The sequence below is a fragment of the Arvicola amphibius genome, chromosome 4, assembly GCF_903992535.2.
Source record: "Arvicola amphibius chromosome 4, mArvAmp1.2, whole genome shotgun sequence".
Classification (NCBI taxonomy): domain Eukaryota; kingdom Metazoa; phylum Chordata; class Mammalia; order Rodentia; family Cricetidae; genus Arvicola; species Arvicola amphibius.
In genome coordinates, this window is record NC_052050.1 from 50,946,242 (window position 1) to 50,972,057 (window position 25,816).

The 25,816-nt window shown below is 51.2% G+C and overlaps 1 protein-coding gene across 3 annotated transcripts; it reads right to left on the reverse strand.

Moving 5' to 3' along the window:
- Positions 1-631: 631 nt before the first annotated feature.
- Positions 632-25,745, reverse strand: Dlg4 (discs large MAGUK scaffold protein 4). 3 transcript variants are annotated; one of them, XM_038324813.1, is made up of 20 exons: positions 25,657-25,745; positions 17,160-17,225; positions 13,716-13,769; positions 13,514-13,564; positions 13,200-13,324; positions 12,732-12,901; positions 12,482-12,618; positions 12,227-12,371; positions 6,525-6,820; positions 6,240-6,342; positions 5,942-6,056; positions 4,417-4,593; positions 4,112-4,148; positions 3,989-4,016; positions 3,822-3,869; positions 3,645-3,746; positions 3,157-3,329; positions 2,150-2,259; positions 1,564-1,655; positions 632-1,350 (listed from the first exon to the last, which is right to left on the reverse strand). In XM_038324813.1, the coding sequence occupies exons 1-20, from the start codon at positions 25,684-25,686 to the stop codon at positions 1,244-1,246; spliced, it is 2,166 nt and encodes a 721-aa protein (XP_038180741.1). In that variant the 5' UTR covers positions 25,687-25,745; the 3' UTR covers positions 632-1,243. The 3 variants fall into 3 exon arrangements, 2 of the variants coding, with proteins under 2 accessions (XP_038180741.1, XP_038180740.1); XM_038324812.1 differs by having other exon boundaries at positions 13,514-13,573; XR_005284949.1 differs by lacking the exon at positions 2,150-2,259 and having other exon boundaries at positions 13,514-13,573.
- Between the last annotated feature and the right edge of the window lie 71 nt (positions 25,746-25,816).

A 25,816-nucleotide genomic window follows, 5' to 3' on the forward strand; every position in this document is an offset into this window, starting at 1 on the left:
GAAGCTGAGTCCTAAATCCAGCACGTGAGGTATGTTAAATTTGTGCATCCCGCACACAATTCTGTACACTGGTCACTTCCAGTCTACTGTAAGTCGAGAGCTCCTGTGCTTTCCTTCAGGAATAAACGTGCTGACACCAGGGATGAGGCCAGTGAGGGGGAGGGCAGGGCTAGCCTGAGTTCAAGGAATCAGTGAGTCTGCCGGTGACTAGTACAGCATCAGCAGTCCTCAGGCCCGTTCGTCACCACCTCTGCTGCCTTGGCTCCTTCCCGGGACCCTTGGTCGCCCTGTTCTCGGTGAGGTAAGGAGAGATCTGAAGTTCTCAGACCCACCCATCCCAGGCCCCTACCTGTGTCCCTCCACTTCCCTCCCTCACCCCAAAGAACCAGGCCACACACTGGGTTTCAAGTATCTGTCTCTTCCTTTCACTCTCTCAAAAGAAAAAATAAATAAATAAATCGCAGAAGGCGGCAGCATTTCTTGTCTTCCCCTGGCTCCCGGACACCCAACCCCTGACCCCTGACCCCCCACCCCCTCCCACATTCCCCACTCCCTAGACCCATCCCTCCCTTTCCCCCCCAAAAAAAGAAAAAAAGAAAAAAGAAAAAAGAAAAAAAAATCCCAGAAAAAAAAAGCCACAGTTAGACCTTCCACTCATGCAAACCAGCAAAGAAAAAAGGTGGGAGGCGCGTGGAAGACAGGGAACCCGCAGTAGAGTCCCCCTACTTCTCCCCCCAAAAACCACCTTTGAGAAGAAAACAATGGAGAAAATAAAGAGAAATCAAACGACATGGGGAGTTAGGATGGGGCAGGGGTGACCCCAGCCCCTGCCTCAGGAGAGCGCGGAAGCCTGTGGTCCTGCATCCCTACAGCGGGGACTCCTTGAGAGGGGCCCTGACTTCTGGAATGTATGTGGGAGAAAATGGGGAGGGCGGAGGCCCCCAGTGGGTCTGTGTGTGCATGGGGGCGGGCAGGGGTAGGGGGGTCCTAAGGAGCAAGGGCTCGGAACCAGGAGCCCAGCCCCCCCAGACCCCAATTTCCTGGGGTCCAGGAGCCCTGATCTGGGGTACAGGAATACATGCAGAGGAGTGTCCCCCCGCCAGTGGGCTAGATCCAGTTAGAAAGGAAATAAATAAGAAGGGTGGGAAGGGAGGCTGGGGTGCGAAGGGCTTGGGCTAGTCAGTCCAGACCAAGGGCCCAGGTGATGGAGGCGGGGTGAGTCCAGGCCAAGCCAGGGCAGGAATTAGAGTCTCTCTCGGGCTGGGACCCAGATGTAGGGGCCTGAGAGGTCTTCAATGACACGCTTCACTTTGTGGTAGATCTCCTCAAAGCTGTCGCCCTCCACGATGGCTGCGAGTCGGGAGGAGCAGGGAGTGAGGCCAAGGTCGCAAGGACACGTGACCAAGGAGCCCAGAGCAAGGAGCATCTTCTACTCCTTCAGCCAGGAGCCGTGGGTCCCCGAGCCCACTGACGGGACACCTCCTCCCACACCAACCCAGTCGGGCAGCTCCATCGAATCTCAGCAAAGACTCCCTGTCCTCAGGGCTTGTGGGGACCTCTCACCTGAGAAGCACTCTGTGAATTCCTGCTCCAGTTTAGTGGCTCTGTCAAAGGCTTTCCGGGCTTGCTCCTCTGTGATCCGCTTATTGATTTCTCTGTCAGGAGGGAGAGAAACGCAGCTCTGAGGGATGGGCCCCTCTCTGCATTTTACCTCCTCCATCCTGGCATGCTAAGCTGAAACTTTATTTTTCTTAGTTGGAACACATAGCAAACAATATAATTTCTGATTTCCTCTGGGGCTACTCATGGCAAACCCACCCCATACAGAACCTCTCTGGAACTCATCCTTCCAACTTTTAGTCCCACCAAAGGGATCCAGACTCCATCTTCCAACTGCCTCTGAGGTTCTGACTTGCCCCAGTCTGTGTATGCCCCAGGGAGGCTACTGCAAACTGTATTCCTGCCTAGCCCAAGGCAGGAGAAGGGGAAAGGCCTGCCATAGCTCAGCCCCTACTCTCAACTCTCAATCAAGCTCTCTGAGTGCAATAGGAACTGCTGTCCAAGGTTCTGAGAGGACAGAGCACGTAGGGCCTTGAGAGCCCACATCACAAGCGTAGGGAGCGGAGGGGGAGCCCAGAACCGTACTCACAGCACATTCTCCAGGGAGCGGGGACGGATGAAGATGGCGATAGGGTGCAGGTGGGCCGCCTGCAGCCGCCGCACGGCATTGGCCGAGACATCGAGGATGCAGTGCTTCCCCTGGGGGCAGGCAGGGTAGGCGGAGGGGGACCAGCAGGTAGCAGGAGAGGACAGACAGAGGTGCCAGGAAGAAACACAGAATATAGAAAGGTGGGGGCAGGAGGGTGGCCAAAGGGGAAGTGACAGATGTCAAAGGACGTGCAGGCAAGAGAAAAAAAGAGGTGTGGTCAGAGTGACCAATAGAGAGGAAAGGGAAATGGAAGATGGAGAGCCGAGCACAACAGGGCAGGGAAGGGGCAGAACGAAGAGAGGACCCAAAAGATGAAGGCGAAGTAAGGGCAAGGGCGGTAGAGGTGGGATGCAGAAGGCAGAGCAGGACAGGTAGGGAAAGATGGTAAAGGGAAAAGGATAAAGGAATTAGGATGGGGGGAGGGAGAGGAGGACAGACAGAGGACAGACAGATGGAAGGAACAGGAGAGACAGATGGGAGGGAGGGGAGGCAGATGGAGGCAAGAGCCAGAGAGAGAGGGCAGGCAGGGTGGGGAGCAGTAGGGAAAAGGAGTTAAAGGAGGGGAGAAAGAAGGGGTAGTGGGGACCCCCCATTAAAGGAGAGAGAACGGAGCAGAGGGGAGTCAGGAAGAAAGGACGGAACACGTTGGGGAAGGCCAAGCCACCAAAGGCAAAGCCCCAGGAAGAGAGGAGAAATGGGGCAAGGAGTGGGAAGCAGAGGAGAGACGGGGACAGATGGCAGTGGGGAGCATGGGGTCAAGAAGCAAGGGTAGCGGGCCACAAAAGAGCAGGCGGTCAGAGTTGCCCGAGAGGAGGAGGAGGTGGAGGAGCGGAGTGCAGACCCAGCAGGGAAAGAGACAGAGAGAAAGAGAGTTAGAGAGAGCTGGAGGGAGGCACTGGGGTAGGGAGAGGGCAGGCGGAAGAGGATGCGGTGCCACCAGCTCTTACCTGCTCTGCTACCTCTCGCACAGACTGGACACTGGTCCCGTAGAGGTGGCTGTTGTACTGGCCAGCCTCAATGAACTTGTGCGCCTGGATGTCCTTCTCCATTTTCTCCCGGGAGGACACAAAGTGGTAATCCCGGCCATCTATCTCGTATTCCCGCTTAGGACGTGTCGTATCTGCCAAGAAGTTATCCCACCCGAACAAGGATCTAACCACCATCCCTTAATACTAGCCTACACCACCCCCCGCCCCAGTACCCAGCTGGTCCTTGGTAGGATGTTGTTGGGGGGACTGAGACTAAGGTGTGACAGAATTGGTACCCAGCAATTGGGCCCAGCATTGCCTGCTGTAGGCATGAAAGTGGGCAGGCAGCACCTCTCCTCTACGGTGACCTGTGTCCCACTATACCCCAGTGTCATGGCCCTGACAAAGTAAGACTCCGTGGGTCCCCCGACTCCAACTCCATCTCTATCCAAGGCCCCCGTACTCACGAGGGACACAGGACCCAAACTTGTCGGGGAACTCAGAGAGAAGATCATCATTGGCTCGGTCTTTGGTGGGCCCAAGGATAATGATGGGACGAGCATAGTGCACTGAGGAGAAAGAGCCAGGCTTAGGAGCCAGCACGAAGGGCGGGCAGGATGGCTGAGGCCGGGGCTAGGGCTCACCTTCCATCTGCGTCACTGTCTCATAGCTCAGAACCGAGTCTTCTCGACCTGGGAGGAGACAGGGCATCTGCTAGGGGCTTCAAGACCGTCTCGTCCGCTTTCCCAAGAATGCCCAGCGAAACGCCACGCTCCACTCATCCCACAGCTTTCCCAGGCCCCCTACCTACCCTGTGATCCAGAGCTGGAGCCCCAGTCCTAAAAGGAAAACCAATCTCATGGTAGGTTCAGGATGGAGCTCAGAGACCACCCCTCCCCCTCTCCACCAGCTTCACCATCCACCCTCCACCTACCTTGGCCTTTAACCTTGACCACTCTCGTCGCTCAACCCTGTGGGAAAAGAGGAGGAAGAGCAGGGACTAGTAGGGAAATGCTCAGTGAGGCCCCACCCTCTGGACCAAGTGGGAATCCCATCTTCCTAGCCTCACCTGGGCCCTATGGGTCTCAGTGAGAAGTCCTTTTCCAGGGGACTGATGGGAGCCGGGGTCCCCAGCAGGATCTAGCATACCCCCAAGAGTCCTCTATTGAATGCCCCCCCGGGAACCTTGTGACCATCAACGCCTCTCTCAGGAAGGCTGCAGGGCCCCAGGAGCCTCACCGCCGTTTGCTGGGAATGAAGCCAATGTCTTCGGTCTCACTGTCAGAGTGGACCCGCCGCGCTTGCCACCACTCTTCATCGCTAGCGTCAATTACATGAAGCACATCCCCAAAGCGGAAGCTCAGGGCCTGGCTCAAGAAACCGCAGTCCTTGGTCTTGTCATAATCAAACAGGGCCCTATAGCACAAGGGACTATGGGTCAGGGCCTGGCTGAGAACTCCAGGAAGGAAGGACGCATCAGGCACCTCGAGGACCAGCCAGACTCTGGGCAAGGGTTCTGTAACAACGCATGGACTGCTAGTGGCAAACACAAAGAAGCCCCAAAACCGTCTAAGGACTAAAAGCTCTGTCCAGGTTCTGAAAGAGCAAAGATGCCGAGAAAAACAATGGAACTGAAGAGAAGAAACAAGCCCCCAGGGTCATATGGTATCAGCTGGCAGTGAGAATCGGATACCCTTAGAGACCCACTAGACTTCAGCAGGCCGGGGAGAGCACAGATGTGGGCCTCCTGAGAAGGAACACAAGCATTCAGGAGAAACACAGCAAACACAGTCTAGGACGTGTTGAAGGTGACATGCCATGGGAAAACCCAATGGAGATGGCTCAAAAGCAACAGCCAGAATTGATCTAGGCAGGCCAGACAGCTTTAAGACACCTGTACAGCAGGGTGGCAGATAAGGCCAGCCGACTGGACAAAGAGGACGAAAGAAGAGGCAGGAAAAGAGAGGAAGGGGAGGGAGGAGGCCTCGATGTCTTGTGAGGAGACAGGAAGAGGAACCATGAGAAAAGGAGCCCTGAGAAGGGAAGAGATGCTATCGAGCAGTCAGGTATGAAGCTGAGGTGCTGTCAGCGGTGGTCTCAGGGAGAGCCTAGCATGCATGAGGCTCTGCATTCAATCCCCCACACAGGGGGGAAATGGAAATGGAAGAAAGGAAAAGAAAGAAAAAAGAGAGAGAGAGAGAGAGAGAGAGAGAGAGAGAGAGAGAGAGAGAGAGAGAGAGAGAGAGAGAGAGAGAGAGAGAAGACAGGAGACAGGCACAAAGAGCTGCAGTCCTTCCCACTGAGGCTTCCCACGGGGATGCCAAGCTGAAAGAAGACTCAAAATATCCCAAAACTGGGCATGGTGACAAGTGCCTGTAGTCTAAGGCAGGAAGATTATTAAAGCACAGGAGTTCAAATTCAGCCTAGGCAAGAAGGGAAGGAGGTGGGGTAGGTACTAGCCATGCCTGCTGTGTCGGACACTGAACTTGGGCCCTACCGTGAAAGCTGCTGGGGAAATGTTTGGGTGATGGGGCTAGATGGCAATTAAGGTGCTTGGGGCAGGGGCTGCTTTTCAGTGCTGATAATGTATTCTAGAAAATCAGCATGTGCAGCCAAGCCTATGAACCCCGGCTGAGTGGCAGGTCTGGGTGGGAGAGTAGAAGGCAGTCAAGGTTTAGGGATGGAGCTGTGTGGCGATGGCCAGACATTCAGGGGGAGAAGAATACATGGAGGCCTCAGGCATCACGCCCAGGAAGCGTCTCACCTGATATAGAAACCCCTCTTGGGGTTGCTCCGCAGAGATGCAGTCCCTGAGCCCAGGCTACTATTCATCAGCTGCTCCCGAAGATCATGGATCTTGGCCTCGAATCGGCTGTACTCTGAGGAAGGACAAGAAGGTTCTGGAACTCTGTCCCATCCTAATGCCACACACACACACACACACACACAAACACACACACACGACCACCCTCACCCCACTCCAGCTGAGGCCACCCATCAGCTAAAATGACAGTTCTGGGGACCAGTTTAGCCAGGAGGGCAGAGAAGCCTAGGCTTCATACCTTCCGGCTTATACTGAGCAATGATCGTGACCGTCTGACCCGCGTTCTTCAGGGCAATGGCAGCCTGCTCGTGGCTGGCATTGCGAAGGTCAACACCATTGACCTAGAAAGGGGAGAAGAGGAGAAGAGGCTGTCACCTGTGACAGGAAGACTAATTCTTGGGTCCGAGTGTGTCAGGGAATGGTCCAGCAGGACCAGGCTGGAACCCAGCCAGCCCCCCCCCCCACCAAGAGCACAGAGCTGTGTATAGGGGGCAGTGCAAACCCCTACACAGGCCTCTCTCACCGATAGGATCTGGTCCCCCTTCCGCAGCTCCCCACTGAGGTCAGCAGGGCCCCCAGCAAGGATGAAGGAGATGAAGATGCCTTCACCATCCTCGCCACCCACGATGTTGAAGCCCAAGCCTGTGGAACCCCGGTGGATCACAATTCGCCTAGGTTCCCGAGGAATGTCTTCCTCGCCCAGCAGGTCCTTGGCCACAGGGGAGTAGCGCCGAGGGGAAGTGGGGGTCATGGCTGTGGGGTAGTCAGTGCCCAAGTAGCTGCTATGACTGATCTCATTATCCAGGTGCTGAGAATACGCTGAGGGAAGACAGACACGGGTGAGACAGAAATGCTAAGACAACAGTACCCGCCCACCCACCTTCTCCAGGGGAGCCCAGGGCCAGGCTAGGCCAAAAAGGAGTTATTCTGCCAGAAAGGTATCTTGGTGATTAACACATCAGGGGTCAGAAATTTACAGATGACATCAGGTCAGATGTCTTTAGTATGCCAGGAATGGTGACGTCAAAGGGGACTATTAGTACCATGCTTTTCAGACTGCCTTTCGGTTAAAGTGCCTCTCAGGTCTCTCAATCCACAAAATTTCTCTCCCTCATGGCTACTCATTTATTTGTTTTTTAAATTGGATTATTTGTCTAAAGAATTTCCTATATTCTATGAGGGATAGTCCTTATATCCCTGCAATCTTGCTTAATGTGTGCCCGTTCCTGTCTGCTTCCTTTTTTGCTTTCCTAAGTTGTCCTAGAGGCCTGAGTAGACTCAAATTCAGTATGAAAATATTCTCTCAGGATGGTATCCTGTACTTCCCACTACATCACCACAGGATACAGTGAAGTCTGCTGGATGGGGTGCCACACACTTTAAATCCTGGCACTGGGGAAACAGAGGCAGTTCAGTGAGTTCCAGGCCAGTCAGAGCTATATAGTGAGACCCTGTCTCCAAAATCAAGATAGATAGATAGATAGATAGATAGATAGATAGATAGATAGATAGATAGATAGATAGATACATACATACATACATACATACATACAGACAGACAGACAGACAGACAGATAGATGATAGAAGATAGACAGACAGACAGATAAAAGGCTAGCTGCTTGTCTTTTTTTCTAAAACTGGCAGGTTCTGGTGGCATCAGCCTGATTAGCCCATTAATGTGCTCTATCAGCCTTTCACCTAAGGTCTTGCAAGTGTTGATGATGGTGGTGTCTAATTCTGACATTCACAGGGACCACAAAATATTAGTTTCTACAATCATTAGTAATATTTTCATAAAGAACTGTCCTACCTGCTGAGTGTTGTGTTCGAGCCCACTATCCCCCTCAGGAGGACAGCTGCAAACTGAAGGCCAGCATGGGTAACATGGTGACTTTGAAGTCAGCTTGGGTTAGATGAGACCCTATCTCAAGACAATAACAATAAGACAACATGCACCCCACCCCCATACAGGAATGCTGCATGGTAACCTCGTGCTGCCTCTGTGGTAAGGGTTACACGGAAGAGAAGGGACCAATGACTGGTTCTCTCCCTTCACGTTTTCAGGAAGAATAGTGTGCCTCTAGGTAACCTAGCATCCTCCCAAGGTAATGAAAGAAAATGCTTTTGTCATGAAGATGGAATTCCAGACCTGCTCAGCTATACAGTCGCTGTTTGCCAACACATTCCACAGTCCCAACCCACTTGATCACATGTGATTTGAGTTTTATTCTCAAATCAGGATCTCACTTAGCTGCTCATGCCTGGTTGAGCACCATTGGTTTTCCTACTTCAGTCTCCTAATAGTTGGGACTACAAACATCCATCACCACGCCTGATTCCCAGCTTTGTCTTAGGTATTACTTCATGTGTTTCACATGCTAAATGAATTCTGAATGGCCAGGAAAATCCTCTTCAATTATGGCTCCTGTGTCCGCTGCGACTCTAACAGTCTTGGGTCCCTTTGGAGCCCTTGAGTATTGACAAATCCTAAGGCTCATCTTATACATTTATACATTTCTGTTTTCTGGTTGGTGTGTGTGTGTGTGTGTGTGTGTGTGTGTGTGTGTGTGTGTGTGTGAGAGAGAGAGAGAGAGAGAGAGAGAGAGAGAGAGAGAGAGAGAGAGAGAGAGAGAAAGTACTTATGTGCATGCACAAGGAAAGAGGCCAGAGGTTAACTTTGAGTGTTTTCCTCAAAAGCATTTTCCATCTTATTTTTAGTTTGTTTGTTTATATAGTTAGTTTTGTGCAGGATCTCACTATGTAGCTCTGGCTGTCCTGGAACCCACTCTGTAGACCAGGCTGTCTTGCACTCACAGAGACCGTGCCTAGCTCCACCTCACTGACTTAGAGCTCACACATTCAGCTAGGCTAACAGGCCAGTGAGCTCCAGGAATTCCTCTGCACCACGCCTCAGAGTCAGGGTGACGGATGTGCAACATAGCACCCAACTCTTTATGTGGGTGTTAGGAACCCAAACTCTGGTCTTGTGGTCAAAGTAAGTACCTTGCCACCTAAGCCATCTCCCCAGCCATGTTTTGGATTTAAAACAAAACAAAACAAAACAAAACAAAACAAAACAAAAAAAAAAAAAACAAAAAAACCCAGGGTCTCATGTAGCCCCGGCTGGCCTCAAACTCACTGTGTAGTCTTGAACTTTTCGTCCCCCCCACCTTCCCTGCCCTCCAGAGCACTAGGAGCATGTACCATAATGCCCAGATTTATCCAGCCAGGGGATCAAACCCAAGCGCTTCACGTGTGCTAGGCAAGCACATCATCAGCTAAACTACATCCCCAGCCATTTCTTGAGACAGATTCTATATAGCCCCAGGCTTTCTTTAAATTCTCAATCCCCCTACGTCAACCTCCCAAACGACATATACTGCTCCTCCTGTCTCTTGTCTTAGGCTTCTTGCCCAAGACTGGACACAAAATCAAGGTATTTTTGGTAGGCTTTAGGGTTCAGTATAGTACCAGAAAGCTGAATATAATCATACACGCACGCCTATAATTCCAGCCCCAGGAGGCTGAGGCAGGAAGACTGCCAGTTAAAGGGCAATCTTGGCTATATAGTGAGACCTTGTCTCAAAAACAAAAAGGAAAAACAAATAGTACCATAAAATTTGAATATGGTGTGTCTCATACTTGATAAAGGAAATATCTCATTCTTTCCTAATATGTCTTAGTTAATCTCCCACACATTTTTCCAGCTGAACTTTAGATGCTACATAAATGCCAGGGAAAGATAATACTGAAATCCTGGTTAGAATTCCATAAAACGTATAATTTGAAGAAGGTTGAGATCGTTCACATATTAAGATTTTTTCATAAAGGCTCAGTGGATGAAGATTCCTGAATTTGTTTCCCAGGACCCACATGGTGGGAGGAGAGACCTGACTCCCACAAATGGTCCTCTGAGCTCTACACTTCTGTGTGAGCCTGTGAGCACACACCTACACACATGAAACACAAACACATACAAATTAAATAAATGTAAAAAAAAAATACTTTTCAAAACTTTCCATCCAAAAACATTGCTTTATACCCTTCACTAAAATTTTAGCATTTGTGCTGGGCGGTGGTGGTGCATGCCTTTAATCCCAGCACCTGGAAGGCAGAGGCGGGCAGATCTGAGTTCAAGGCCAGCCTGGTCTACAGAGTAACTTTCAGAACAGCCAAGGTTACACCAGAAAAACCTTGTCTTGAAAAAAGAATTATTCTCAATCTAAGGAGGCAGAGGCAGGTGGATCTCTTTGAGTTCCAAGCCAGTCTGGTCTCTATAATGAATTCTAGACCGGTCTGATCACATAACAAGTTCCAAGTCAGCCAGAGCTACATAATGAGACTCTGTCTCAAAAATTTTTTTGTCATTTTCTTCATCAATTTATTATATTTCTTGTCAAATTGGTATTTCTGACAAATGACAAAAATATTCCTTTCCTGTTTTCCCCATTCCATTCCTAACAAAATGTTATGATAAATTTAGCTAACAAAATTATCCTGGTTGGAAATCATTGATTCAGCCAGATGATGGTGGTGCATGCTTTTAATTCCAACCCTTGGGAGGCAGAGGCAGGTGAATCTCTGAGTCTGAGGCCCTGTCTACAGAGTCAGTTCAGGACAGCCAGGTCTACACAGAAAAACCCTGGCTTGAAAAAAACAACAACAAAAAGATACTTATACATAAAAAGTCTAAAGCCAAGCATGGTGACATGCACCTGTAATCCAGCAGTCAGAGGGTTTGAGAAAGTGAATTAGCACAAGTTCAAAGCCAGTCTGGGACTACATAGAGACCCTATCTTTAAAAAAAAAAAAAAAAAAAAAAGGAAAAGGATCCCTCTGAGAGTTCTTCCTCACTTTTCCTTCATTAATCTATATTCACTCTACTGAGAGGATGGTGAGGGAGAAATTACACAGGGCTGTGAGGCCTGAGGTGTAATTCAGTGGGAAAGCACTTACTCAGCATGCATGAGACCCTGGGTTCCATCCTATCACCCTTGCAAGAAAAAAAAAAAATACATGATCTTTTTAATTATCGGAATTTCCAGGAACAGTTTGCAGTTGGTAAGTAACTGCAGCACCAACACGGAGAGCCTGCCAAGGGCGATGAAGAGCAACCCCGGTAAGAGGCATCCGTGCCTTACTCCTAGAGGGACGGGCACAGCTGGGCTCTACTGACAGGAACCATCTACGGCAGCTGGCTGCTGGTGACTGCCCACTTGTCACAGAGCTGCTACTCCTGGGCTTGCTTTCACACATTTCCTCCACCTTCTACCTTTCTTTCTTTTCTTTATAGGCCCCATCTCACTATGTAGCCTGGGCTACCCCGGAACTTCCAATCCTCCTGCCCCAGGCTCCAGAATGCTGGGATTATAGGTGTGGGCCACCATCCCCATTCAGCTCACTCTTAATATACTGAATCATGTGAAAAGGTTCCCTAATATTAAGCCAACTATGGTTTTCTGAAACAAACCTTATTCTGTGACAACAGTATCCTCTTACCTAAACTTACACCTGTTCGGATACAGCTGACCTCTGCGTTTCTTCTCCCACATGACCTTTGTGACCATGTCAACTGCTCCTATAAAATGTGAAGCCTTTATCCTTCTCTTTTTTCCCCCATTTTCTCAGTCTAACGTAGCCCAGGCTGACCTCAAACCTGCTATGTAGCCCAGGATAGCCTTGAACTCCTGACCCTCCAACCTTGACTTCTCAAGTACTGGAAAAGCAAGTATGTCATGCTTTTCCTATGTTTGTTCTTTTCCTTCATTTGTGTGTGTGTGTGTGTGTGTGTGTGTGTGTGTGTTGGGGGGACGGTCCAGACAGGGGTTTTGTGTGTAGCATTGGCTGTCCTGGAACTGTTCTATAGATCATACTGGCCTCTTACACAGAGATCCACCTGCCTCCCAAGAACTGGGATTAGAGGCGTGCACCACCATGCTCGGTTCTTTCCCTACATTTTTAAAGAATGTGAGAAGTGTCTTTTACTTAAGGATTTGATCAGAACCACAAAACCAAATGGGCCCTGTGTCCCTTGGACAAGAGAATATCAGCGATCGTTGGGAGTGCTTCTCCACGAATGACTTTCCATCTCCTCTCCAACTACCACAAGGGTCAGAGATCATGGCCATTTCATGAAGTAGGCCACAGGGGCTGTCATGGGCCTGCACATCTTAGAAATTACTAGGAGGGGTCATGAGGAGCTTTGAGGTCTGGAGGGCTCTCACAGGTTGTGATGTCTGGGGGAGCATAGCTGTCACTCAGGTAGGCATTGCTGGGCTTGGCCACCTTTAGGTAGACAACGTCATATGTGTTCTTCAGGGCTGCCACGGCATCCTCATGCATGACGTCCTCTAGCCCCACGCTGTTGACCTAGGGTCAAGGGAAGCAAAGCTTAGACAGAGCCAGAAATGGTCAGACAGTGGGCACCCCAGGCCTGCAATGAGACCCGAGTCTCGACTAGAAACCACGAAGGCCCTCACCGCCAGGATCTTGTCTCCAATCTGCAACCTGCCATCCTTGTGGGCAGCACCTCCTTCGATGATCTTCGTTACATAGATGCTGTTATCGCCAGGGATGTGCTGGTTCCCTACGCCCCCTGCAATGCTGAAGCCAAGTCCTGGATGCCAGGAGGGGAGAAGTGGCTGCCTATGGGCCTGGGGAGCAAGCCTTGGAGGCAGGGAGAAGCAGGGTGGTGGGGAGGGGACTGGCGCTAATGTGGGTTAGTACTACCTTTAGGCCCTTTGATGAGTTTGATTTCCATGACCTTCTCAGCTGGCGGTTTCCGGCGCATGACGTAGAGGCGAACGATGGAACCTGCTTCTTTGAGGGCCTCCACTGCAGCTGAATGGGTCACCTCCCGAACATCCACTTCATTTACAAACAGGATGCTGTCGTTGACCCTAGGACCAACAATGTGGGTCAGAGCCAGGAGCTTCCTGCTGCTCAGCCCTCCCTTTCCGTAGCTTTCTTTTTCTTTTTTCTTTCTTTTTTTTGTTTTTTGTTTTTTGTTTTTGTTTTTGTTTTGTTTTGTTTTTCGGGGCAGGGTTTCTCTGTGTAGCCCTGGCTATCTTGTTGGCCATGCTAGCCTCGAACTCACAGAGATCTGCCTACCTCTCTCTCTCGGGTACTGGGATTAAAGACATGTGATACCACCTTCCGGGAGGTATTAGATTTCTAAACCCTGTCTTCTCTCCCCACCTGAGGCGGCCATCCTGTGCTGCAGCCCCACCAGGAATGATCTTGGTGATGAAAATGGATGGGTCGTCACCGATGTGAGGGTTGTCGGTGCCACCTGCGATGCTGAAGCCCAGACCTGAGTTACCCTGGGAAGAAGGAGGACAAGAGGGTCAGCTCCCCTTACTGCCCAGTTCTGTTAAGGGAAATGAGAAAGGGACAGGATGAGAAAGGCACAGCTAGAACACACAGGGTCAGGACACCGAGGAAACATAGGCACAAAAAGAGAAACACCAGCCCAGAACCAAGGGGATGTGAACGGAGGGCCTGGTGCTCACCCTTTCCAATGTGATCTCCTCGTATTCCATCTCCCCCTCTGTCCCGTTCACCTGCAACTCCAGCACGGGACAGAAACACAAAAACAGTGAGACGGACATTCTGGTCAGAGAACATCCCCCTCCCTCCCCACACAGGGAGTCATTCCCTTCCTCTCCCCTACCCTTTTGCATTGTCCCCAGCCCCAAAATCTAAACAACTCACATATCCTGGGGCTTCTAGGGTGTCCGTGTTGACAATCACAGGGGGAGAATTGGCCTGGCAGAGGAGACAGAAGACAGAAAGCTACCTAAGCCTTGACTCCAGAGGAAATTCATAAGCAGAGGTGGCCCTACTAATCTGGATCCCCTGAAACTGCATAGGCAAGTCCACTCCACCACCTTCAAAGCAACAAGGACCCAGCCTGCCTGTGTTACACAAACATGCATGCACTCGTGCACACACACACACACACACACACACGAAGTGTGCGCACACACGCAGGCCCCTGTATGTTTAAAGAGGTGTATGAGAAGAGGGAAGAGAGAGACAGCCAGACGGAGAGGGGAGCAGCAGATGGTAAAGAGTGGGGAAAGGGGGAGCATGCTGGGGGGGGATGCTTCTCACCGGATGTAACACTACAGGGTGTTACATGCATTACGTGCTACGCATTACACCCCAGGGTTCAGGTCCACTAGGTCCTCATCTCCTCTTTAGGGTCCCCTTTCTGTCTCTATACCCTCACAATCACCCAAATATCTTGATAACCCTCCCCCAAATTTGTCCCTCACCTTGGCACACATTTGCTCTAAATCTTGCACCATGAGAATCCGGGGTTTCCCCAGCTTCTGGTCCCTCCCTCTCTCTCACCCACCCGCCATCCAATCCACCCCTTCCTCCAGGGACCAGGTTGCCTAGCAACAGTATCTAAGACCAGCCAAGACCTGGGGAGACCCACCTCCAGGAGGCCTGGTAGTCAGGACAACGGGTGGGGGCGTGGCCTAGGGTACCACAGACTCCCTACAGCAAAAGACTGGGTGAGTCCTCTCCAGCTCTGGACCCGCCCACCGTTAGCCGGGCCAAGAGGCCAGGATGCTTCTATTCGTGGGCGTGGGCGCAGTGCATCCCGAATAACCTGCCTTCCTCTCTCTTTTGAGCCCCTCACCCTAGGCAGTGCAAAGAACGTCAGGAAGGAGGATGGAGAGTAAAAGGCATCCAGAACCCAGCCTGTTCTTCTACAGTCCCCACTCCTCCCCGCCCCCACTTCATTAAGGAAAGGGTTAAAGCGAGGCGTGCCCTGGTCCCTGACGTCAGTGGCCTCAACGCAGCCAGGTCTCTAGCTAAACTGCAGGGCGGGGACAGCTTTAGACTTGTCCTGGGGCTTCCCCAATTGCCAGGGCAACCGAAGCCACGTCTCTATGGCAATGAGGTGAGGCTGCCAAGAGACTCCTTCCGGGGGTCCCCAATCTATTTCCTCCTTAGACAAATACTTGAAACCGACTAAGTAGAGGATTCCCAGTTCCCTTCCTAAGGTCTCCATCTCCTATAAAGGTCCCTCTTCCCCCGCGCCCCCCCCCCCCCCCCCGCCTGCTATTTCTCAAGTCCATTTCAGGCCCCTTAATAGATTTCATACCCATGCATCAACTGTCATCCCTTCCCAGGCAAACGCTGTTGTCTCGCCAATAGTCACTGACTGCAGAAGTCATCCACATTTTCGCCCTCCGTGGCACACATCCTCAGACCCACCTTATACTACAACCTCTCCCCACCCCCAGGCCCTTCCTACCTAGTCTGCTTCTCTACTCTCATCCCACACCCTCCCTAGATCCTTGTCCCCAGCCTTCAGATTTCCAAAATCTTCCAACCCCAGCCACCATTCTCCACCCACTTCCCTGTCCCTATCCCAGACTTCGGCTCCACCCCGTACCTCTCCCATCCTTGCCTGTCACCTCTCTGTCACCTCGTTAGTCCCCTTTAGCTCATTCCCAACCCTTTAAGGTTCTGCCCCAAATCACAGCCTCCTTAACGCATTCGCCAGCTCCTTTGGATATTGGCGCCTCTCCTGTCCCTTGCTGAATCCCTGTCCTGAGATGTCCCACCTTCACTATGGCCTCTGCAGGCCCTCTCCCAGCCACTCCCTGAGCTCTGGTGCCACCGCTTTTGCGCTATACAACTGCTACCCTCCAGCACCTGTTTCTGCCCTACCCAAGACATAATGGCCCTGTCTTGCAAAAGGCATCTGGAATCTTCTTTCATTGCATGAAGCCACAGAGCTGCACACAAATATTCTGCACTGTTCTCATTTCCAGGGCTTCCTTCCTCTCAAGAAGGGTATTGAGCAGCCCAGTTCTGGTCTCACCCCATGCCTCCATACCCTGGCCTTTCCCACTTTTCTCCAATTCCTCCCTCTGCCACTTCTAGTCTCCGAGACTGCCACAGCCATTTCCCTGCCTCATCCCTGGCTCACAAACCTCCTCCCATCCTCTTAGTAAAACGTCAGCAACTGGGGTACCCCTTCCTAAAGCACCCCACACTTCTGGCCCCTCAGTGTGCTCCTCGGTCTTACAGCTCGTGTCCCTAGAGGAGGAAATTGAGAGAATGGGGGCTGGGAAATAGACGATATGGGAAATAAGGCTTCTCAGGCCTGGAGAAAAAGAAAGAAAAAAAGAAAAAGCATACTGTGGGCACAAAGGAGGAGGGGAAGGGGAACAGGTGGCCATATATAATAATGAGGACAGGAATGGCTGAAGAAGGTATGGGTAGAGGTGAGAGCAAAAGGAAGAAAAATCACAGCGATGATCAGGGAACAGTGGAACTGGGAAAGAAATGGGGAGCTGGAGGACAGAGAGAGGACCAACTGCTCAGACCAGGAGAGGATTGATCAGGCCACAGAGGCCTGAGCTGGGGTTCAGCGAGAGGGGGAAGGAGATGCATGCGTGGGAGGAAGAGAGAGGCAGCATCAAGAACCAGCCAGCCAGCCAGCAGGGAGGGGGAGCACGGGAGGGGAGCAAAGGCTGGGCACAGGAAGAGGCAGAAAGGACCAAGACTTGAAGTCTCAGTCCAGCCAGATGGAATGAGCTGGAGACTCAGGAACAGGCAGAGCCAGGCCCAGAGGCAGAGGTTGGGGGAGGAGGTGGGGAAAGGGACAAGAGCAAATGAGGGCATCAGGCACTTGGAACAGAGCTCTGGACACAAAAAACTGAAGTGGGGGTGGGGGTATAAAGGAATGGAGAGGGCTATGGCACTGGGGGCACTTCTTGGGGAAGCCTCCATCCATCTCAACACACCAAACATACAAAAAGGCACATACATCCTGGCTATAGGCGCTGCACCCACTCCCACTTGCCTGGCCTATTTCTCTTCTGTGAGACCAAAGTGTTTTTAGCGTCGTGCTCCCTCCTCCAGTCAAGAAGCACACCCCCAACCCCAGCCCCAGGAGCCCAAGACCCAGATGCCAGGCCACCCCCAATCTTTTCCCCCCATAGCTCTTGCCCTACCGGCCCTTGGGAATTGCTGCAGCTCCGAGGTTCCGAGGGCCGCACTGGGGAGGGGGCCGCCAGAGTCTCCTACCTTGAGGGGGGAGAGGTGGGCGTGGCCCACGACCCCATGGACGGCCTCGAGGTGGGACAAGTTCCTCTCCGCCACGTGCACCAGCTCGGGGGCGTTTACCTGGTTGGGGAGGTGGGCCGGGCTGTGCTCCAGAGGGGGCGTGTCTTCATCTTGGTAGCGGTATTTCTGGGATGGGGACCGAGGCAGTCACTGGACCAGCCCAGCGCCTCTGGCTTCGGGCATCCGCCCGGACCGCCTCCTTTTCCCCCAGCAGTGCAGTGCGGAAGGCCCTGGGGCCTGACCAGCTCCTCCCCCTCCCTCTCCTCCAGCCCATTGGCTCCCCTCTCTCCACCCTCCCGACAACCCCCTCTCCAGCCAAGGCCTCAGCACCTTTCATCTCTACCCTAGTCTAGGCTCTCCATCCTCCAACTTGGCTACTCCTCATACCAAAGGGCTCCGGCCGTCTACCCGCCCCCCCCCCCCCGCAACCACCATTGTCTTCAAGCCTTTCCCAAGCAAGGCTTCATCGTCCACTCCGTCCCTTTAAGAGTTCTACACCTGACCCTTGTACCCTCATTTATCCCCAAGTTCTTTGCTTCCATCACCATCTACCATTCCCATCCTCCATCTGACGCCCCTGCTCTACAGCCTACCCCACTACCCCAGCCTCCCCATCGAAACTGACTCTCCGGCACCTTTGCATGCCTGAAACAGGAACCAAAGTCAGGTACTTCAGCTAGAGAGTACTTGCCATCAGCAGCCCTAAGCAGAGAAGGGCTAAGCCTGCCCAGCTCTTCCTTCATTGGCCTCACTCGTTCAGAATTACACAGCGAAGGGGCCCCAGAAGCTAGCCAGCTAATCCGGATATACTAGACAGGGATGGAATGGGGGGAGGAAGCCAGGGGACCAGAGGCAGAAAGGCTCCGGTTGGGGAAGGGGGAGGAAGGAATGGGTGCCAAGCCACTGATTGAAGAAGAGGATAAATTGTTAAACTGGTCTCCCTCTGACTTTTGGAGGCAAAAGGCTCAACATGACTTCCTGCCCAATTAACCAGCTGCCAGGACAAGAGCCTCCTGGCCAGCTTAATAGCAACATCAGTAAATGAGATTAACTGGGGTCAGAAAGGGGAACCGTGCAGATAGAGGCTGCTGGAAGCCCCCCTGGCTCCTTCCACATCTACCTTCTACTAGGCCCTCCTAGGCTCCTCCCCTCCAGAGTTGACCTCCCACCCACAGAAGCAGAACTGTCAAAACTCTAGAGTCAGGGAAGAAGAGAGTATCAGATGCAGGGCTCCCTCTGGGATTGGAGAAAACAAAATAAAACCGCTACAACACGTGGGCAGAATTTCCATCCCAAGGTCTGAGAAACAGAGTACCAACAGTTGGGGGACAACAGTTGCAAGACTAAATAGAAGGAAGCTTATCAGGACAGCCCATGCCTGATGCTAGAGTGGGATCCTGAAAAGTCTTAGAACGATGTATCAAGTTGACTGTGGATTCAGGGTGCAGTAGAGGATTGGGGAGGCAAGATTCTCATACCAGAACAAAAGGCAACTAGAGTTAAGCAGCATCTTGAGCTGAGCATGATAGATCATACATGCCTCTAATCCCAGAGCTTGGAAGGCAGAAGCAAGCAGATCTCTGTGAGTTCGAAGCTAGCCTGGTCTATATAGAAAGCTTCAGACCAGCTAGGGTTACATAGTGAGGCCCTGTCTCAATAAATAAATAAATACATGTTTGAAAAGTCTTAAAGAAGGAAAAGGGAGTTCACCAAGTGTGGATCACATATTTAGAGAATGTCAAACTCTAGGTGTCAATTTCACAGGCAAAGAAAAATATAAAGATGAAAATCTGCCATGGTAGTATATGCTTAAATATCCACGCTCTGGAAGCAGAAGGCTTAGAAATTCAAGGTCATTCGTGGCTACATAGTGAGTTCAGAACCAGTCTGAATCCTATTTTACACCCACTCACCCACCCACCACCCCAAAAAAAAGAAGAGAGGAAGGAAAGTAAGGAGAATACAGGCAAAAGAGCCCTCCTTGAAGGCTGGACTGTCTTGGATTAGCAGCTTTGAGTGAGCCGCTCTAAATGGCCACTGCACGCACTGGGGGGAAATGCCCTAGACAGTGAATGCACAAAAGAAACTGCCCTGAACTCCCTGGAAGATAAATTAAGCAGGACAAAAACTTGCATCTCCCAAGTTTTGGAGATTGGGGAGAACTTAAGCCCAGTGCCCCTTCATGGTCACCCCACTTAACAGGAAATTTCTAAATCTCTGGAACTGCCAGGTGCACCAAAGAAAATGGAGACATGAAGGGAGACAAGCAATCATTTATTCTAGGTAAGAATCAAGGGTAATTTTTGTCATAGTGAGCCGTCATATCTCCCTGTTCCACCCCTATGATGGGGAGGGACATGTGTCTGACACTAAAGAAAAGGGTTTGGAGACTGGCAGGCAATGTGAGGGAAATGGGGACCACAGAATGAAGAACCAAAGTTCTCAAGATGTGCCTGGATGAGTTAGGGTCTATGGTCAGTCAGTCCCTGGAGATTTTACATTGAAAAAGAACTCTGAAGGGGTAGGGATGGTAGGAAAATAATTCTGACATTACAAACCTGGAGGTGGGGAGGTCGACCCCTCTCAGTCCTGGATTACAGGCCAGCTGAAGTCAGACAGGAAGGAGGACACATCTCCTGTAACCCACTGGGATGCGGGGTCCTGACTGGCACTCTGTTATTGGGGCAAGTCTGCACCCCCAATATATCCCTGCAGTACCTTCCCCCTATCTTCAAAGCCCCAGCTGCACAGAATGACCTGGAACCGGGGCTTGCACCCCAAAAATAGAGGAGTGTGGATTAAAGTGGATAACAAGAAGTTAACACACTTTAACCCACTGCGCCTGTTTTCAAGAAGTTGCAACCCAGAGACCCCATGCCAAGCAGAGGGAAGAGCGACAGACTTGAAGCTTCATCTTGAGATGATGGGGGGGGGTTGTCTGGGAAGAGGGAAGCGGGCCGGATCCCATACCGCGGCACGTACCACGCAGAGACACATGGAGGCGAATCTGTTCCGAGTCGACATGGAGAAGGGGAGGGGGACTAAGGGGAGGGTATAGGTGGGACAGCAAGGATAGTTGGGGGGGGAGGGGCAGAGGGGGCGGGGGCTGCGGCGGCCGCGGCGACCGGAGGCTGCGGCCAGGGAAGGGGGGGGGCGGCGCCTGCGCAGTACGGGAAAGCGTCATGATGGGAGAGAAGGGTGAGGGGAGACCCTCTTGGCTACCAACTTCCCGGATTCCAGCTGTTTCCCTGTGAACTCCAACTTCCCAGGTATACTCCTATTTCGACCCCTCTACAAATATTGACACTTGGAAACTTTAGCAGTTTATCGCTCTGGTTCTCAAGGGCCCCTTATTTCACCTAATTCTCCACCGCCCCCAAAACACTGGGCTTCTATTACAAAACCCCAATGGGTCTCTCATGGGTACTGTACTCCTAGACTACAGGGGAGGCAACCGCACTTCTCCCTATCGCTTCTGAGAACTCCTAGATCTGAAGCCCCCACTCGAAGCCTTTCACTGTAAACACCCCACCGGACTCCAAAGCATCTACTCTGACAGAGTTCCTGCAGCCCATCCAACCCAACCCCAAAACCAGACAATGCTTTATTCAAGAGTTAAGAACCACAGATCTTCAATGTGCCTTCAAATTTATATACCCTTTAAATCATTCCTTCCTAAGTCCTACCTGCCCCCCTGTCCACCGCTAGTGACCTTAACATTAATATATCGCCATTGGCTAGCACAAGCATCCAAATTAAGGCCTCTTCAGATTTGTTTGGAGATGCCTTGCCCAAACACTAAACTAAATGATGTGATGGACCCTCTAAGATACCAACCCCCCAAAACCTCACCAGAACCCAGTTTTGAGTATTATCTAACCTGCCTTAAAGCAACCCTTCAGAACTCATTTGTAGTCTCTTCTCGTTATTCCCAAACTCTTGCCTTATATTAAGAAATATTTTGCCGGGCAGTGGTGGCGCACGCCTTTAATCCCAGCACTCGGGAGGCAGAGGCAGGAGGATCTCTCTGAGTTCGAGGCCAGGCTGGTCTACAAAGTGAGTTCCAGGGCTGTTATACAGAGAAACCATCTCGAAAAAATAAAAAAAAAGGAAAGAAAAAAAGATATTTTATCTTTTATTTAAATTTTTATTGCATTTATTTACGTGTTTGTGAGTATAATATACATGCCTATACTGTGTTATGCATGAGGAGGTCAGAGAACAATTTTAGGGAGTTGGTTGGTTCTCTCCTTTCACCAAGTGAGTTACAAGGATCCAACTCAGGTCATCACGTTTAACAGCAAGTATCTTTACCCCTAAGCCATCTTGACAGCTCATATGTGTATATATACATACAAACACACATACATACATATTATGTATACATACACATATATATACACATATGTATATATTGAAAGAGAATAGAGTCTCATGTAACCTAGACTGGCCAAAAATCTTTATGTAGCTGAGGGTGACCTTGAATTCCTGATCCTCCTGCCTCTACTTCCCAACTTCCTCCACCCCCCAAATTCTGAGATTACAGACATACATATCTAACTAGTCTTTTCTTTACATCTCAAATTTGTAAATTTTTGGGCTGCCCCCACTTTTCAACATTCTCTCCATGATGCTGAGCTACATTTTTACTGAAAGATTTGCTCCCAAATATATTTCTTTTCTTTCTTTCTTTCTTTCTTTCTTTCTTTCTTTTATTTTGTTTTTTGAGACAGAGTTTCTTTGTGTAGCTTTGGCTGTCTTGGAACTAGCTCTGTAGACCAGGCTGAGCTAGAACTTACAGAGATTTGCCTGCCTCTGCCATCTGAGTGCTGAGATTAAAGGTGTGTGCCACCACCACCAAGCTCCAAATATATCTTTTCTACTACATTTAAGGGTGAGGGAGAGAAGCATCAGGCTAGACATGGTGGTGCTTTTCTTTAACCTCAGCACTGGGGAAGCAGAGGCAGTGATCTCTGTGAGTTCCAGGGCAGCCTGACCCTACATAGTGAGACCCTATCTCAAAATAATTTCACCAATGATCTGGACCTCAATTTACAGTGACCCACAAATCTTTCAGAATACCCTAAATTGCTCCATGTCACTTCAGTCTTCCATCAGTTCCCAAACTCTTGAACTTGCAAACTTCTTTCCCAAATATCCTCCCTGTAAATGCCATCTCTCTTGTGAGGGTTCTCCCCAAATCAGCTGTCTACAGAATATAAAATTCCCACCTAAGGCAAAAGGCACTAATGACCTCCGTAGATTTTTCAACCCTGCGCTTATTCCGCATCTGTTAGGTAAGCCCCCCAAAATGAACGTTCCCCCCCGCCGCCAGTGTCCTACTTTTATTTCTATATAAAATGCATGTGTCCACAGAAACCACCAATGCGAAACGGTCTTGTACTCAAAATTCCTTCCTAGTCTAGAAAATATATAGGTCCTTCTCCACCAGTAGGCGCTATGGACTATTAAGACCCTCTCCCATCCCCCATTTCCTTTTTCCCTCCATTTTCCGTTTCCCCGTTGCCAGGCAACGCAGCAATCAAGGACTTTGCCGTCGCCTAGCAACTGTCTCCCTGGAACAGAGCTGAGGTAGGAGGGGTACTCTGATGAAATCTGAACAAGCCTCCATCTTAGGAAGATTGAGACGTCACATCTCCAACCCACGGATTCTCCTTTCCAAAGACCCCCGCATCCCGCAGTTACTTGGACTACCGCCACACGAACCGGGTCTCCTTTCGGTACAGGAACCACACCCCGCCCCTCCCGGGTCAGCCCCGCCCTCATGTTGGTCTGGCAACGTAGTCCCTCCTCTTTCTGAGGGATGCTGCCTGCCTCCTCCGATAGAGTAAACCGACTCCGCCCACCTGGCTCTATGAAACCACGCCTCCCTCCGCTTCCCGCCCATTCGCTCCCCCGGCCTCGCCCACACTATCCTTCCACCACGCCCCTGCCGACCAATGAATGAAGCGTTTGGCCACAGTGCCCCGCCCCCAGCATCTTAGTTTTGCCCAATAAGGACCACCCAGAGGGCTTAACCACTTCGCCTCCGGGGCCCTGGCCAAATGCCCCCTATCTTTTCCCTACTTTTCCCCCAGCCTCCATTTGTTCTGCTCCGCCCTCCGCCACCCTCGCCCTGCCCTCAAATCCGCCACGCAACTTCAGTCGTCGCTGGTTACCATGGCAACTGCGGCAGCAGCGCGGGGAGAAGGGGGAGGGACGGGGGCGGAGTGGGAGAAAGCTGCTCTGAGATAGAGATACTGGCAGAGATCTAGGTACCGAATAAGACTCAGTGATAGCTGTAAAGCAGAGTTTTCACAGCGCGCAGAGCTGAGCACATATTAAGTATTCAATAAATGTTCCTTAAATTACTGCAGCAGTTTATAAATATAGGCAACGAAAGATAGGAGGGCCATCAAACAGACCAGGAGAGATCAGTGACTACAAAGCCTGAGCACTCCCAAACCCCCACCCCGCAAAATTTTCGGAGGGCAGAAGCTATGTGCCCCTGCTGGTTTTTCTTAGGCTCCCCGCCACTGCCCTGGATAGAGAAGAACCACAACTCCCAACAGTCCTAAGGACAGCCACACTCTACCACTGAGGGATCTTGTACCTCAAGGCCTTATGGGAGTTGGAGTCCCTCCATCCTGAAGGCTGACAAGTTTTCTGGCCAATGAATGTGGCAAACCTAGGTCTCCAAGCCTCAGTAAAACCCGAATGCATGAGGCTCTCTGTGAGCCTCCTACCTTCAGGGAGGCTCAATCATGTGCTCCATCGAACACATAGGAGTGTGGAGCTGAGAAATAAATAAATACATCCATCCAGAATAGTTAGCAGTGCAGGCAAGCCCCTCACCCTTACTGGCATTCATGTGCTCACGTGTTAGAAGCAGAACCCACACATTCCAATGGGTTTCCTATATACATCTGTACACAGGTGACAACAGCTAGGAAGCCAAGGCCAAGGGTCAGGCCTAAGGACAAGAGACAGAAAAAGCACAGGCAGATACTCAAAGAAGGCTAGAAGAACGGAGGATCAAAAACCTACTGAAAAACCAGCAACCTGGAAGAAAGCCCAAAGCCCACAAAACAGGAGAAAAACAAGCATCCCTATAGATGGGGCGAGGGGCACAGACCTAAAGTCTTCAGCCCCCAATCTCCAATCATGCTTACACGTGCACAATGCATGTGTATACACATGTGTGAGTTTGTGGCAAGGAACATGTGTGTCCTCAGCTCCCTCCCATAAGAAGCTGCAGTTCCCACTAAATATAACCCCCTCCCCAGCCTGTGACTCACCCAGACCCCGCCTCCCCCGGCCCCCACTTCCTGTCCCACCCCCCAGCCCCCAGCTGCCTGCCACCCGCCCAGGCCTCCCTCCACACACCAGGCATCCAGTTTGCCAGTCCCAGAGTCTGGGAGCAAAGGACCTAGACCTAAACATCCTACCAGGCGCTTGCTAGGGCATTTCATCCCAGGACTCCCATTCTTTTCAGGCTCTAACCACAGGGACCCTGCACCCTTGTATGGATCCTGGCTTCCTGGCTCTGCCAGCCCTGCCCTCCTCCTCCACCTTTTAATCCCAGTAACCTCTTCACCCCATAAGTTTCAGAGACCCTTATGCCCAGGTGTCCTCCCAAGAGTCAGGGGCAACTGTCCCCTCCATCTGCTCTTCTGCTTCCTTGATCAGGACCAGGTGAATTGTGTGAGATCAGGATACTGGGCGCCTGCCTGGGCTACCCCCGAATTCTGCGACATCCACATGGTCCCCCTCTTCAACTAGCTTCTCTCTACCCTCATACCCTCAACCTCTCATCCTTCTTTGGAGACGGCAACCTCATCTTTTGCGACCTTCTGGTTTCCATGGGAGTACCCCAAATTCCAATCTCACCTGGTCCATTCTCTCAGGTAATTCTGTATCAGGCCCCAGCTCTCCGACAACCCCCAGGTTGCTCTATTCCATAGAATTAAGCCCTAAATTAAAAATTCCCTCAAATCAGGAGCATCCTAAACATATCTACCACAAGATGTCCTGTGTCCTGAAGGGCCACCCTTACCTGCCAGCTGATCCCCCCTCCCAGACAAGCCAAACACTCACAACCAGTAATCTTTACCCTCATGCCAAGAGACCCCAAAACTGGCCAGCACCTAGAAACCAGCTTCTTTGCCCAGGAAGGAGAAAAAACCCCAGCAACACACATACACATAGCCCACCTTCCCACATATATGAGCATAACTCCCATGTGAGCCAGGCAGGCTTCTCCCTAAATAAATTGCCCTCAAAACATCGCTGGTGAACACCAAAGCCCACCAAGCCACCCCAAATACCAAATTCTTCATTTCTCTATAGGTACAAAATGATCACTCCAGGTGGCACCTGTGGCCAAATCCACCGTTTTATCAGATGTGAACCCCAAAACTAAATTGTGACCCCTCTAATACATCTTATTTCAGATGCTCTCACTCCAGGGTCTGCAGCCCTAGAGAAGGCCTACCTAATCCTCTCCACAAATTCATCACCTACTCCCTCTCCTCACGGGCACCCCCATCATGCTTACCTTGGTTGTCACTATACAGAGACAGTCCATGTTGGGGGGCCTGGCCGCGGCGGCGAGTAGGGGGCTCTGACTTCATTGGAGTTTTGTTCCTCCCCTTGGTGGGTTCTCACCCCTCCCCCCTCCGCACCCCACTTTTGCAGGGGGGGCCAGGATGGGGGGA

Bases quoted from the DNA above. Each gene is read 5' to 3' on its own strand.
- Dlg4 (XM_038324812.1), bottom strand. From the start codon at position 25,686: ATGGACTGTCTCTGTATAGTGACAACCAAG. The intron at 13,325-13,513 runs GTGAGCACCAGG...CCTTCTTCCCAG, and splicing joins AGGAGATCACATTGGAAAGG to GGTAACTCAGGTCTGGGCTT. The intron at 2,260-3,156 runs GTAAGAGCTGGT...GCCTGCCCCCAG, and splicing joins TGCGAGAGGTAGCAGAGCAG to GGGAAGCACTGCATCCTCGA.